This window comes from Balaenoptera ricei, chromosome 6 (assembly GCF_028023285.1).
Source record: "Balaenoptera ricei isolate mBalRic1 chromosome 6, mBalRic1.hap2, whole genome shotgun sequence".
Lineage (NCBI taxonomy): Eukaryota > Metazoa > Chordata > Mammalia > Artiodactyla > Balaenopteridae > Balaenoptera > Balaenoptera ricei.
Genome location: NC_082644.1, coordinates 42,457,669 through 42,473,833, shown reverse-complemented (window position 1 = coordinate 42,473,833; position 16,165 = coordinate 42,457,669). Strand labels below are relative to the sequence as shown.

The 16,165-nt window shown below is 49.2% G+C and overlaps 1 protein-coding gene across 1 annotated transcript in view; it reads right to left on the bottom strand.

Moving 5' to 3' along the window:
- Positions 1-4,214: 4,214 nt before the first annotated feature.
- The window catches only part of B4GALT1 (beta-1,4-galactosyltransferase 1), a 49,836-nt gene continuing 37,885 nt past the window's right edge, over positions 4,215-16,165 (bottom strand). The window contains exons 3-6 of the mRNA XM_059924605.1: positions 13,163-13,350; positions 10,608-10,730; positions 7,370-7,474; positions 4,215-7,137 (exon numbers count right to left, since the gene is read on the bottom strand). Of these exons, the coding sequence (XP_059780588.1) occupies positions 7,005-7,137; positions 7,370-7,474; positions 10,608-10,730; positions 13,163-13,350 (549 nt within the window). The 3' untranslated portion in view covers positions 4,215-7,004. The remainder of the gene's footprint in view (positions 7,138-7,369; positions 7,475-10,607; positions 10,731-13,162; positions 13,351-16,165) is intronic.

Here is a 16,165-nt window from a genome sequence, read left to right as displayed (position 1 = left end):
CAGACGTGCCTTTGGGGAAGTGGGGAACCAGAGAGCTGGGGCCTGGGAGCTGGCCTGTCTCCTGCGCTGCTGTCATCAGCGGAAAGCAAAGTCGCTGAACACACAGCAACAGGACGTTTCACAGAAAGGGAGTACTCTGAAGTCCCCACCAATGGCCCAAGTCTCCGGCTGGATAACCGCTGGTGGCCCACCCTGACCAAGGCTCTCAGTGCAGGCAGCTCCAGCTGGCTGGGCCCCCGTGGAGCTGAGCGAGGGGGTGGGGTGCAGGGCTCGGCACCCAGCTCTCGGCACCCCACCAGACAGAGAGTCAAAGATAGTGGCGTGCACTCTTACTGGTCACAACCTGGTACCCTCCCTCCTGTGGCACATGCCTCCCAGGCAGGCATGAGGTCCAGGAGGACACGCCAATTGTCTGGCACTCACATCTGGCCCGGAAATGAATCTATGATAGCTGCAGGCTTGGGTCTGTGTCAAAATCCAGATGTCAGGGCCTCCCTCAGCAGCAGGACACCTGGATTCCGGGGCCAGAGATCCACAGGCAGCGGGATCGCCCCCGCTTCCTGCTGGGTTCTTAGTCCTCCCAGGGCCCTAATCAGGTGCCTCAGGCCAATCTTGCCCCTCCAGAGCCAGGGCACAGTGCCCCCATCCCCGCCATTTTTTCTGTTGGTTAACATTTTTATTACCCAAGTATAACAGGCATGAATATTTAATGGAACTCAGGAAAGAGTGGCAAAACTGTCCTAACTTTATTTTTCTAAATCCGAGAGAATCGCTAGAAGCTCTCTGGCCCTAGTTGACCCCGTCCAGTCTCCATGGACATCCCCAGATCATGCCACGTCCCCCCTCAATGTGAACAGGGCACAGGCCTCCATCACTCCCCCCATAGGAGGAAGCCCCCGTCTCCCTTCCAAGTCTGGGCACTTTCATGGAATGCAACTCCCCTGGGGGGCAACCAGCTCATTCTCTCAACGGGGCTAGTCCTTGTTAAAGGCCTCGGCCCTCAGGCAGCCCCCAAAACACTAAAGGTAGTTACCCCAGAATGGGAGCCTGGCCACACTGTCTGTGCAGAGAAGGGAGATCATCTCTTCATTTTATCGCTCGTGCATCTGCTCCCACAAACAACTGCAGAATAATCTCTGCACTAAATTATTCATTTTCCTGCCATATGTGGAAATACCATTCTGTAGTTTGCTTTTTTCCCTCAGACCTCTTTCTAATCAGTAAGTATAGATCCACCTCATCATTCTCAGTGGCCACCTAGTACTTCACTGTTTGGATGATCCTCACTTTACTTAGCACAGTCCCCCATTGATGGTGGCTTCTAGGTTTTCAGTGTTACGAGGAATGGCAGGGTGAACACTGCTGCATGCGACAAACACTCCCTCCTGCGCCTCTCCCTCAGGGCCGATGGGATAATCAGGGAGCCTGAGTTTGGAAAACCTAAGGGGGAGCAGGTGCAAGGAGTCTGCCGGAGCTTGGAGGGGACTGCAGAAGAGGGAGATGGCAAAGCCACAGCATCTCAGCCTGCGCCACCAGGTAGAGCTTCAGCAGATTATCCTGTGATGCTCAAGGCCTTCCTGGGAAAGGAGGGGGGAAGGCAGGGGTGATCCTGCTATTTTTACAAATGAAGACTCAGATAAAATGACTTTCTTCAAGGCAGTATAAAGGGTGAGCCTCAGGGACAAGGGGAAACCCAAGACCACGGCACTTCCTACTGGCGGGAGAGACCAGAGGTGGATTCATAAAACAGAAGAGCAAACTGAGACTCAGAGAGGGGAGTGGACTTGCCCAGAGTGACACAGCAAGTGGGAAAGCGGAGGGCCAGACAATGACCATTGTTTGTATGGCTTCTTCCTGGCCCTCTTCCCGGGCCCCCTCCCTGGTGACCTGGCACACAACTTGCGCAAGGGCAGCTATCCTGGGAATGCCACGGTCCTCTGGTTTCTGGTCCATTGACCCTATCACTTCGCATGACATCCATACACCACCGGTTCCTCTGCCTGGGTACAGGTCCTGGAGCCCAGATGAAGGCAGCAGCCACGTTCCCTGCCCGGGGACTGTGCCAGAGAAGGAAATGAGGCTTGTCTGGCACAACCGGCTCAGCCAGGCAAACCTCATTTCCTTTCTGATGGGGGAAGAAGTTCCAGTTCTACGAAGAAATTGGCCTCTAGGAATGTCCGAACTCCCACCTCCTGGAAGAAACTGGAGGAGGGGAGCCTGGGAGTGTGGTGGAGACTTGGCAACACCTAGAACTCAGTTATCTTCTCATTTCCTCAACCTCTCCCCCATCCTCCCCCGACACAGCTTCCCTCTGTCACCAGCAGCAAACGCTCCTGCCTGGGGAGGTTTTACTCGTATATCGATACCTCCGTGGGCACCCACCCTTCTGGGCACCACAGCTCTGCTTCCAAAGCACATCAGTGATTAGGTATCCAGGTCACATTCTCCCATGGAGAAGAGATAATATACTGGGGGGGTGGCTGGTGTCCACCAAATCCACACCCACGGCTACTGGGCTCTGCCTGGCTCAGACTTGGTTTGGGTCTCAGGTGAAGTGGGAGACTAAGGGCACTTCTCAAGGAAATGGCAACCCCAAGAGCCTGGCCCTGGCCCCCTTCCTCCCTGGCACCTAGGAGCCCACCAAGGAGGGGTTCAAGCCCCCCTCCATCACCAAGGCCGTCATTCCAAACACCTTCACTCAGGGGAGGCAGGAAGGTGTGGGGAAGCAGCACCGGTGAGGTCCTGGGCGTCTCCAGAAGAGGAGCGGTCACTTGCCCTGAGATCCACTCACCCATCTGCCACAGACACGTGCCCTAGAAGAGGAAAAAAGGAAGATCCCCAGCACACCTGGTGTGTGCATGTGTATATGTGGGTAATGTGTGCACAGGAGTCTCTATGTACATCTCAGCACGTGTGTTCACCTGCACTTTTAAAAATTTAACAAATACTTGTAACATGTATAATGCTTATTATGAGCCAGTCTAAGTGCTTTATAAGATTAATTCACTTGACAATCCTATGAAAGAAGTACTGTTATCCCCATTACACAGATGAACAAACTGAGGCACAGAGAGGCTAAATCATTCACCCAAGGTCGTGGAACTAGGAAGAAGCAGCAACAGGATTTGAACCCAAGCATTCTGGCCTCTCCTAGGCACATGTCAGCATATATGCATCTGGGTGGATATGTGCATCTTTGGGGAGGGAAGGGTGCCCCACTTAACCTGGACCTTACAGCTTGGAAAGCCCTGTAAGGCAGCACTTTGTCCAAAGGAGTCTCCTGGCTGGAAAGTCAGATCTGAGTACCAGCCACCTCTGCTCAAGCCTGAGGCCACTAGGGGTCCTTCCAGCAGTCACAGGGATGAGTGGAGACAGCCAGATGGCTCTGGTGGGGCTACAAGGGGCTGCCCTTCCTGCTCTGTTTCCCAACCGGTCCCACAAGCACAGCTCCATCCCAGCAGGGCCTGCAGCCCCCTCAGCCTGGACGGCGGGAGTGACCTCTCCTGCACACTGGTTTCCTCCGGCCCATTTCTTCCAGATGCCGATTCAATCGAAGCAGCATGTCAGAGGCTGCTGATGCCTGACCCCAGGGGCACTGCGGAGGAGGAGGAGGAGGTGGTGCCCAGGGTACTTACCGTCTCAAGTCCTTGGGTCACAGCTAAGACCCTTGAGAGCGTCTGGTTAAATTTCCTGGGGCTGACAAGAAAGCTTATTTATCTAAGCTACCCTGTGAACACCTTGTGTAAATGGCTCTGAGAACTATCTCAGAACCATGCTGGCGTTTGTGGAAAACAGCAGAATGTGGCCAGAGAACTGCTGGGGAAACTTGTACTCTGAAGTGGCACCAGCTGCTGCATAGTGAGTACCTGTGAGGTGTCAGTCATTGTGTTTCAGACACATCATCTCTTTTAAGCCTCAAAAAGTCTCTACGTGTTATTATTCCCTTTTACAGATATGAATATGAGGCTCGGATGGGGAAATGGCTGATCCCAGTGAGGTGCGTGCACTCTGTGTGATCCCAGGCAGGGGTGTGGAGCGTAGCTAGGTGAGATACCACCTCCTCCCCCCACCCAACCCCCCAGCCTCCCGAGTGAGGCAGGCACAGGAGGCAGACCTCTGCTTTCCTCAGATCCTCCCAGCAGGCAGCCCCAGTCACTGCCCTCCAGCTCTGGGAGAACCCAAACCCCTTACATCAGAAGAGAAACCACCTGCCGTTACAAAGATAGGGTCATTTATTCACGTTATATTACTGGATTTTAAAGGCAAAAATACAGTTCTGTTTTGAACACCAAGGTCAGACGTTCCCCCACTTACAATGGTAAATACATACATTTGCATACACGGGAAATCGAAATACACAGCACAACAGGTCTCCAGGACAGGGACGCTCCCCTCCCAGCCGTGTGGGGTGCCCCACATCCAGCCCTCAGGTCAGCAGAGACCCTGCCCAGGCTGACAGTCAGCACCAGCATTTCCTTTACCCTCTTATGCCACCTCTGCCCTCTGATCTTTCCCAAAGGCCACTTTACAGGGTCACCAGCAAACAGAATGGACAGAAATAGAGAAAGTCACAGCACATGACAACTTCATGGTGACAACTTCCAGGTGAAGGAAATGGTCCCTGAACCCTCAGCCCTGAACTCCCCAGTGAGGAAACAGGACCTGCAGCATCTCATGAACCAGGCAAGGTCCAGGCCTAACCTTGAGACCCAGTTAGCGCACCGGAAGATCAGCAAATGGGGAAGAGGTGCAGCAGGATTTCCCTTGGTCCTGAGAATGAACCACATACTTGACTATTACAATGGAACATGAAAGAAAATGTAATAGGAAAACAAAAATGAAAAAAAAGTCAGAATTTTGTTTTAAGAGTAAAGTAAGTAACAAAGAGGTTACCACCCAGGATATTTGTCTCCTTTCTTCTAAGGCACTTTGGAAAAGTCAGGATCTGGGGATAGAAAAAGAGGCCTTCATTCTTTGCATTTCCCAAAATTTCCTGTCAGTACATTCCTGGCTTTATCAACATCACTGTTAAGGAGTGGGGAACTGACAGAAGGAATACTCTTTGCATAGCCCAGCTGCTTCTGCAGTGGAAAATAAGTTGTAACCAATACAAAGGCTTCTGGAAAAAGAAACACATTAGCATCTGAGATGCTCAAAGTGATAAAGGCACAGGTTCAGACTGGGGCCAGGCACCAGCTCAGCCTCCACACTGAGGGCTGGTTTCCAGGCTGCCACCAGCTGTAAGGTCCACCCTGGGGTTAGAAAGCTGAATTTTAAGCCCTCAGCCCAGGCTGGACCCAGCAAGGGCACCCAGTGGCAGGAACTGCCTTGTGCATCTCACCCCAGCCAGGCTAAAACCTCTGGCAGCAGAGGTGGGCTTGGGGAAGACGTCGCTGTGGGTCAGCCTCCCTGAAGTGGGAGCACCTGCTAAAAACCTGAGGGGGAATGGGAGGCTTTAGGCACCAGAGTGGTCGTGGGGGAGTGTGGGTGGGTTCAGCTGAACTTCTTTCTAGATCTCTAATTAAAAGGCACATTCATGCTGGAGAATGAATAGTCTGTTTGACCCTGAGCGCCACAGGCCAGTTTTAGGGAACAGGCAAGAGGCACAGGAACAAAAAGGGGGAGGGAGGGAAGAGAAAGGCAGCAGAAGGGAGGAAGGAGGAGGAGGGAGGAGAACCGGTCCTGCAAGCTGGGCCAGGCAGCGTGGCCACCAGAGCCCAGAAGGCAGCACCCAGGGGCCAGAGGGAGGCTTCCTCCTCCTGCCTTGGCTAAGGGCCAGTGAACAACCTCACGGCTGTCATTTACAGCTCCACAGCCTAGGGCCCTAGCGGGAGGTCTTGGGGTCAGTCTGAGGAGGTGAGGGTTCCCTCAGCCCTGCCCACCGGGGGGAGGGGAGGGAGGTAGAGAGGTCAGCCAGGCAGGCCGAGGCTTCTGTCTCCCCCAGGAGTCCAGCTCAGTAGTGCTGATGTGGAGGCCTAGCTCTCATGAAGGGGCCCAAAGATGACTCTGCCCTTCAGAAAACCTGGCCTGCCAGCTACATCAGAGGCCCGTGTGTGGCCACTACAGCATACATCATTTTTTCCCTTAAAAAATGCTCAGTCCCCTCCCCACATTTAAAACACCACAATAAAAATACATGGGAAATTCAAGTTTATATAGCATGCTCAGAAAAATAAATTGCCATGACTAAACACTATGCAATTCTGGATCAACACAAAATCAAGCTAGCTCGTAATTAGAACCTGATTTGTTCTTTCTTTAAAATACTACAAACTGCTATTTTAAAAAAGGATTTACATTCAGAAATCAGACAATCTGGAGAAAGGCCACTGAATGTGAGAACACCCAAGGCTTTTGCTCTGGTGGCTAAAGTCGCCTTGGAATTCACACGTTAGCAGGGCGAAAGGTCCCAGGCTCAAGTTTTAAAGTTGTTTTGCTAAGGAAAGACACACACACACACAGTGATTGTAACAGTTGCATACCACGGAAAGAAGGTGGGGAAAAGGGGGTAAAATGAGAATGGTTGAAATCGTGTGTTTTTCTGTTATAATGTGACACTGAAAAAACATCACACCAATCCAATTTCAGCAGCACTCTCCAATTTTTCATAAAGTAATAATACCACAATTTAAAGCGAAATTCTTACCTATATCACAACAAATTAGCAGTTTTTCTCAGGGAGTGAGTCCCACAGTCACCAAATTTTGGGCTGTGTATAGCTCTGATTCTTTGGGGTGACACTGTGAACATGTTGAGAACCCCCCAAAGGCTGATAGTTGCTATGCTTACATACACCTCGTGGGGCTAAGAAGTCACATGCCGAGCCAAGTTGGGGGCAAAATATCCCACTCGTCCTGGTCATCTGGAAAGGCGTCTGAACGATGAGCCGAAAAGGTCTATCACTCTGATCGGTAAGCATGAGAGGGACCAGCCCAGCAGATTGGCAGAGACACACAGCAGAGGTCCCTGGCCATTTTCAGGTCTCTTATCAGTGCACCAAAATGCTAGCTCGGTGTCCCGATGTCCACTGTGATTTCGGTATACAACGGGAATCTCTGCACGTCCAGCACCAGGTAGGTGAGTGTGTTCAAACCGTCAGAGAGCATTGTCTCTTTTGTGTGTGCAATTCGGTCAAACCTACAGGGAACAAACAGGCAAAGGGTTGAAGCCAAAACAAAAATCTTAAAAAAAAAACTTTAAGCATTTGTACTTTTTGGCCCCTCCTCCCCCTTCCTACTCCAATCCTGTCCCGTGGGTTGAACCCTCAAGGCATGAAGCCCATTCCAGAGCTTCATTCCTACAGCCTGCCCCACCTGAAAGGGGAAAGAAGGAAACACACACGGGGGAGAGAATAAAACACAGAACACACCTCTGAGGATTAGGTTCATTTTTCTTGTCTCTCGAGTGGCGGATCATCCGACACTTGCCGATCACAGCATTTGGGCGAGATACAGACATGCCTTTAAAAGCTAATCTGTAAGGCGTAAAGAGACAAGGCGTCATTACAGAGCTTCCATAAGGCTCGGGTCCCACAGTCCCAGCTGCAAGACTCTTGTCCTGTCCACCATCCTGTCAGCTGTTCTCACCCGGCCCACACCCCAGCCCAGTGCACAGGCATTGCTTAAAACTCACACGCCTTTCCCATAACATTTTACCACTGGTTCTAGGTCGTGTTGGTGACCACCCTGTGCCAAGCACTGGGGGTGTCTGCCCTCATGGACTTTATAATGTGGGTGCTTAGAACATAGGGCCATCAGTGCCAGTACGGAGGGGAGGAGGGAAGGGTGGGGATGCGTGCAACAGAGGGAGAAGCAACCAACTCTACCTGAGCAAGACTAGGCAGAGCCAAATCTTGAAGATGAGTGGGTGCTTGCCAGAGCACTTCGGGCAGTTAGGACAGCACAGGCAAAGGCAGGGAGGCGAGGGCAAGCACAGTGCCCTCAGGGAGTACCACAAGCTTCTGGGGAATGGTGAACAGGGTCTGGGGTAGGAAGTGGCCGGAAAAAAGGGCAAAGGCTACGTCATGGAGGCCGTCTTAGAGCTTTTAGCATCCCTGAGAACAGTGCCAGTGTCGGAAAGGGATATAACACCAGTCATCCCTCGGTATCCGCGGGGGACCGGTTCCAGGACAACACCCCCCTTGTACAGTGGATGCTCAAGTCCCTTATATAAAATGGTGTAGCATTTGCATAGAACCTATGCACATCCTCACCCTCCCATATACTTTTCTTTAAGCCTTATTTATGTATTTAATTTTTATTGGGGTATAGCTCCCATATACTTTAAATCTCCTCTAGATTACTTATGATACCTAACACAGGGACTTACCTGGTGGCGCAGTGGTTAAGAATCTGCCTGGCAATGCAGGGGACACAGGTTTGATCCCTGGTCCGGGAAGATCCCACATGCCGCGGAGCAACTAAGCCCGTGCGCCACAACTACTGAGCCTGCGCCCTAGAGCCCGTGAGCCACAACTACTGAGCCCACGTGCCACAACTACTGAAATCTGCGCACCTAGAGCCTGTGCTCCACAACAAGAGAAGCCACCGCAATGAGAAGCCCACGCACCACAACCAAGAGTAGCCCCTGCTCGCTGCAACTAGAGAAAGCCGGCGTGCGGCAACGAAGACCCAACGCAGCCAAAAAATGAATTAATTAATTAATTAATTACTTAAAAAGAAAACCTAATACTATGTAAATGATATGTAGCTAGTTGTAAATGCAATGTAAATGTTATGCGAATAGTCGCCCATGCACAACAAATTCAAGTTTTGCTTTTTGGAACTTTCTGGAATCTTTTCTCCCGAATATTTTTCGATTGAAGGTTGGTTGAATCTGTGGATGTGGAATCCGCAGATATGGAGAGGTGACTGTATACAGTGTTTCCCAAAGGTTTTTGGCCAAAGGGAAGTCTCTCTGATAAGCAATATCAGAATGGAGAGCTGGGAACAAGACTAGAGGCAGCCAGAACGGGGTGCAAGATCCTGTGTAGGTTCTGGGGGAGAAAGGAATGAGGACCAAAACCAAAGCCTTGACAGCAGGAATACAAAAGTAAGCTAAGAGGCAGGAATGGCCGGTCCTAGATGACTTCAGGGTTCCCAGTCTGGCCTCCCTCAGTGTTGAGCTAGTGCCTGGCACACAGCGAGTCGGTACACAACAGGAGTTAGGTTCCTTATCATTCAGGAAAGCTGCTCCAGGGGGAGGAGCAAGATAGGGGTAGGGGATTAAGAGGTAGAAACTACTATGTATGAAGTAAATAAGCTACAAGGATATATTATTGTACAGCACAGGGAATATAGCCAATATCTTATAGTAACTATACATGGAGTTTAACCTTTAAAAATTGTGAATCACTATGTTGTACACCTGAAACATATACATTGTACATCAACTATACCTCAACTTAAAAAATAAAAAAAATTGAAAAAGGAAGAAAAGAAAGCTCCCCCACAAACCACTCATGCTTCTAGTCCCGCCACCCTCGGGAGGCCGTCCTCGGGGCTCGCTCCTGCCAACCTTTCTGATCACTCAGGTCTGTGCATCGCGGCAGCCCTGTACACCATCATACGGGCCCAGCTGCCCAGGTGTGGCGCTGTGAAAGCAGGTTTGTTTCTGTCTGGACTCCCTGCTCAGGGCTTCAGTGCCCTCCTCCCCACCGGGCCTTCCTGGCCCAGTGCTCTGCACACTGATAACAAATCTGGACATTTTAAAACGTAAGTTTTCTTCAAGGCCTGTATTAAAGACTTGGGTCGATGTCAAGTTCCCACACGAAGCTAACCTTAAATGACTTTGGGTGCTGCTCTGACAGACACCTTCTGTTAATTATCAAATTAACATCCTCCAATTCAGAAAGGCACTAGGGTGTATTGTGATATCAAACTCAGTGACAAGTTCAGACTGGCTCCCAGAGGGAGAAGGTGCTTTCTGCCTGCAGCCAGCAGGGTTGGAAATTCCATTGCCAGGAAGAACTGAGCAGAATGTGGTTTCAAATGCCACGGACAAATGGTTTTTTACCATCTGTGATGACAACTCACATGATAAAGGTTTACCAGCTTACAAAGAGGCCCAGGGTGTGGACGGCCACATAGCATGAGTCAAAGTAAACTCACCCCTTCACATGGTTCTTATTTTACATTTTCCAAAAGGGTAATGCAAAAATCACAGAAGCTGCTTTTCCTAAAGACACTTTTTCAATTTATTTTGGCTGCATTGGGTTTTCATTGCTGGGCGTGGGCTTTCTCTAGTTGCGGCTCTAGGCCACGCGGGCTTCAGTAGTTGTGGCTCGCAGGCTCTAGAGCACAGGCTCAGTAGTTGTGGCGCATGGGCTTAGTTGCTCCGCGGCATGTGGGATCTTCCCAAACCAGGGCTCGAACCAGTGTCCCTTGCATTGGCAGGTGGATTCTTAACCACTGCGCCACCAGGGAAGTCCCACCTAAAGACACTCTTTATCACCTATAGCACCTACAGCAGGGCACACCTAAGAATTTGGGCTGGGTGGGAACTGCATTCCTCCTGAGGGTCAATCCTTGCAGAATAACCAAGCACTGGTAGAAAGACCAGAAGTGAAGGGAGACACTGAAGAAAGAGATCTAATTTGTGACCATTACCTGTTAAAAATGTCATCATCTTCACCTCCCCAGCCCCAGTAGTTATTAGGAAATCCATTGATGGTGAGAAACTGTTGTTTACTTAGAGCAGAGACACCTCCAAAATACTGCACATAAGGTAGGCTGGGGGAAAAAAACAAAAACAAACACACACACACACACACACACACATGACCAGTGGTTAGTAAGTTTTGACTTTTTGAAATAAAGCTTGCTCAAAATATAAACACTTCTAAAGTTATTTTTATTCTCTGGAACTTTTAAATTAGGGATTTATGTGGGTTTTATTTGTTTGTTTTGTTTTCAGATCAGACTCAAGATTATCTTACAGAAGACACAGATACCAAAAAGTAGACTCTTGCTCTTTCTAAGAACATTGTGTTGCCCCTGTGGTTATCTAGAAAATCAGTCTGTGACAAGAACATAAGCCCAGTTCTGTTGCACCGCTCAGGAACCTGCTTCCCATGTGTCTTGCTTGCTCCTGCACAGGAAATCCTTGTTCAGAAGGTCCTAGAAACTGCGACTGCTTTAGAGTCTCCTGTGCCCACACTGCCAACCCCCCCTTTCCACCCCCAGCCCATCTACAGTCTAGCTTTCATTCTTCCAGAGATATACTAGCTTCAACACTGACCCCAAGAGTCAAGACAGCATTTCTGAAAATTTGCTAAAATAAAATTTTCTTGGAAAATTCTACCATATCCTGACATAGCAAAATGTATAATGGTGAATCTATTTTGACACATTTTCAAGGAGTAGGGCACCTGGGCTCTCATCCTTCCAAACCTTTTTGTATTTCAATATTTTAGTGGTTATGAATCGTGGACTCCTGAGGGATGCAGAGGAAGAACTGACGAGAAATGTTAAGAATCTCGACATGCCTAGAGGCCAGGCAAAGACCTTCCTGTGGGTCTTTTAAAGGTTGCGGTTTTGTGACAACCCTGTGTGCAGCTCCAAACCACACTTGGGCTCTTACTGTAATCCAAAGAGACCAAAACCCATCACACAAATGAAGGAAAACTCTAACTCAGACTTTGAGGGGGAAGTCAGCCAAACCATATAGAACATATGAAAAAAAGATGCAATTATTATTTTCAAATACACTCCGGAATTCTGACTGCAAGCATATACAAGCAAAGATCCCTGGGGGCCTGCTTTAACGAATCAAAAATAATCTACTTGTAAGTAGGTGTCATCATTTAAGTGCCAAGTCATCCCCCTTTGGCATACCGCACATTACAGTCTGCACTTGTAATGTGAGGGTTTGAACCAGAGGTAGCCAGGCCATTAAGGCTTCTTCATAATCGGTGTTCTTATAGAAATGGACTCTTAGCCACTTCAAGGGGGAAGTATATGCCATTTTGACAAGATTTGGTTTTGTTGTCTCTGCTGCTTTCTCTTACCTACCTGCCCCGTCTCCCAAGCCTAAGTAGTTCTGGGTAAAACAAACACGGTGCTGTGGTAAAGAATTAGGTAAGCACCACCACGCTTCAAGGGAGGAACTCAGAGGAGCTGGTGTATCTCAAAGAGAAGAAGATACACAAACAGGGAGGGAGAGGGGGAAGATAGGAGGGTACAGGGTGCCATTTGTAGTCAAATTTCCCCCCTTTAAGACAGTAAGTTTATGGTCTGAAGGCCTTTAATTTGGGGGAAGGACTTCAGAACATCCCTACGTTCATCTCACAGCCCTCATGCTCCCAGCAAGGGAGGACAGAAAGAAACGATGAGAATAAACGGGTCTGAAAGAAGTTGTTGTATCTAAACCACGGCACTGCTGGGCGGCAGAGGCCCGCCGCACCGCGGTAGTCAGCCGAGGCCGGGAACGCCTAGCACATGGGTACCCGCAGCGCAGCTTCCCGGAGCTCCCGTGTCGACTCAGAACAGGGAGGGAGAGCTCAGGGCTCCCAACCGATAGGCGACTTACAACAATTTTATGTTGATACAAACGTGGCTAAATTACGGAACAAGACGCAAATTTCTTTTTTAAGATTAAAAAAAAAAATGGACTACCAGGCTATTTTCCCCTTGTGACGATGTGCTTTAGGTAACACTGCTGCTCCTGGGGACAGGCTTCAGCCGGCTTCCTCACAAGAGGCATTTTGGTGGAGAAGTTTGAGCCCCAGTGTTTGAGCAGAAGTCTGTGCTTTGCAAGGACACAGAACCATGTTCCTTCTTAAAGTGCCAAGGAACATCTACCGAAGTGTCCAAGCCCGAGAATTTACTGGGGGAAGATGATTCCAATTTGTTTCCCAAACTGTGTGGGGAAGGGGAGAGAAGAAAGTGAAATAATATAGCTGCTGTTTGGAGCCTAAAGACGAACACCATCCCCAATATAACAACTCTTCTTGCCTGGATGTGCAGAGGTATAGGTGTTTCTGGACTCCATTTTCCTCCTTAAATAATAACTGACTACGGGCTTAAAAAGCACCCAGTTCTCAGAGCAGGCATTCTCCTCCAGAGCCTAAGAGGCACTACTCCTGGGCTGGAGGAATTGTGTTCCCTAGCTGTCACAGAAGAGACCAATATGTTTTCTGCAGACTCCGGTGAACATCTCTTACCTAAATCCAAACTTATCCATTGCTACAGAAATGTGCCGTGGCTGCGAAAAACACCTGTAGGTGTTACGGTCGTTCATTGGAATGAGGTCCACGTCACTAAACACAAAGCAGTTGTATTCATAGTCCTTCAAGGCCTCTTTAAAGCCAACGTTGAGGAGCTTCGCACGGTTGAACATGGATTCTCCAGCCTGGTGCAGAAACAAAAAACATGATATCAGATGCTATAAGGCCTTTGAGCAGAACACTCATGGGGACTGGTGACTTGTCCACTGCACGTGGTCATTAGACCATTCCTGGGCCTCATTTTCTGCCCTCACTTTACAACTCAATACCGAATGGCATTCCCTGAATCAGCAATCCCACTTCTAGGAGTTATCCTGTAGGACTTGCAAGTGTGCGAATGACAGGTGAACGTGTTCACTCTGTTCATCACACGTTCACCAAAACAAAAGATTGCAAGCAATGACGTAAGCATGACCAGGAAACTGCTTAAATAAACCATGGTACAGCCATACAATGGAATAGAGCTGTTTAAAAAAAATAAGGAGGCGCTAAAAGGAAATGATCATCAAGATGGTATTGTTAGGTGAAAGGCATTTAAAGATACGTGTCATTTATTCATATAGTATATATAGGCTAATTGCAGGTCACGCAGGTAACTGGTGACCATGGGACTTTTTCACTTCTACCTGCTTTGTGTGGTTGACTATGGTTTGATCACCACATTGTGTGCCTTCCAGGTGTTTGTCACTAAACTAGGTACCAGAGAAATAGGGCAAACCCAAATCAATCTCTGCCCTCACAGCGCTCACAGTGTAGGGTGGGGAGCGGTGCGATCCTCGGCACGATAGACACAGTGTGTATGAGCGAGGAGGACACCTGCTTCAGGACGCCAACCATCGGGTCCCCCAGAATCAAGTGTGTTGGTGCAAAGGTACTTCACATTTTATTTACTTCTCTTGTTTATTTTCAGTCTCCCCCCACTAGAACATAAGGTCAATGAAGGCTGGAATTTTTTACTTTTTATTCACCCACTGCCTAGAATACTGCCTGGCATATAATAAGATCTCAGTAAATAACCACTGGACGGATGGATGGATGGATGGATGGATGGATGAGTAGACCAACAGATGGGCTTCAACATTACAATGGCAGATGGCAATCCTTTTGGGAGACTCCGACCTAAGGGGCCCCTCAGGGTCACCACCATGGGTCTGTGCTCTTACCAATCACAACTCCCATGACCCCAGGTTAGTAAGGCTAGTAACAGCATCGACACAGCCACCCTTACACTTAGTTCACAAGCCCTTCCATACCCATGCTCTCATCCTGGCCAGAATTCTCCCAACGTTGCCATGAAGAAACAAAGGCCACATACATGACACAGCTGGTGCTGGAGCCCAACACCCTGGAATCCTCACTGAGTGCTCTTTCCCAATATCTCTTGGGACCAACAAGATCAGGGCCCTCTACTTTGGGAAAAAAAAATGTGCCCCAGAAGGGTCTGCAGTAGCTATACAGTCTCAAAGGTAGAATGCTGAATATCCTCTCTCCAGGACTCCAGTGGAGAGGACTGTGTGAGTACGGAGAGCACAGACGGTGCCACAGCCCCCTGTCTCAGGAGGGTGACTCAGGGAAACAAACCACTTGAGAAAGACAAGTACCAGAAAGTCAGAAAAAGCAGCCCAGAAGAGTAAATGAAACATCTTACACAAGGGCTCCTTTCTTCAGTCCGTGACAAAGCTTTCTCACCATGCGTGGTAAAGGGAGAAGGCTGTGCCCTGTGGCACTCAGGGTGTTCTTTGGCTGCCTCACCAGTTAAGAATCATTTAGAATTCTGCCTTCAGCTAATTCTGTGTAAGTCACGAGGTCCCAAAAAAAAAAAAAAACCAAAAAAAAAAAAAACAGCCAAAGTTTAGGAAGTGCATATGAAGAATATGAAGTTGTTGGAATTATTACAATAACACATTGCTAATATTCTCTGGGGGATATGATACACCAGGCACAGGTAAGTACTTTTCAAGCATGGTGCATCACTTAATCATCTCAACAATCTTGCAACAACCTTCACGCCAAATCAGATTAACTTCATTCCTCCCACATCCTTCTACCTCCCAGTGATGGGAGAGAGGCCTGTACCATCTTCCTCCTCCAGCCCCATAAAGACCCTAAAAGAGATAGCTTTCTCTAACATTGTGAGATAAAATTCAGCCCCATTGAACATTTTTCCAACAAGTGGAAAGGCAATGTTCCAACAAAGCCTTTTCCCAGCTCTGCAGTAGGCCCCCACGGGTGGCTGTCCAGTGCTCCCTCCTCTTGGTCCCGCTCCCCGTAACAGGAGCAGGTGTTGGTGGCCATGTCTGAACCACAGCACCTGGCCTACTGGCCATGACTGCTTGATCTAAGCAGATGCCTGACTGAGACTACACTAAGCATTCTCCTCTCTCAGGAACTAGAAATATGGAACCATGAGTGGGCACCTCTGGTGCCAAGCCCCAAGACCAGTGGCAGCCTGGAGGAGAAACCCAAGGAGCAGACCTGTTCTACCCCTTTCCACGTGTGTGGCGTAACAGCTCCTTCAACTCAATAAGGTGCTGCAGTGTCTGGCCCACGCTTACAACTAGTGAGGCAGTTTTCCAAAATACCCAAAACTACACATCATTCCTCCCATCCTCCCTCTCAGCCTGGCCTCACCGGTGTGATCCTGGGAGCTGGAAAGGGCAGGGTACACTTTTGCAGGTGTACCTACCAGGGCCCCTAGGAACACCAGAGCAGCAGAATGGTAGATGAGGAAAGTGTGTGTGTATGTTTCTCTTCCTCCCCTGGGATTATAGAAAAGTCATTTCTAGGCTTCTTTGGATGAAATGGTACAGCACCTTGGGTAACTTTCTGGATAAGAAAGGCCCTGGGCAGTCTGCCAATCACCACGATTAACAGGAGGTGCTCGTTCCTCTCCAGGGAATGGGAAGACACCCAGCTCTCATTCCTGCCCCTCTTCATCGG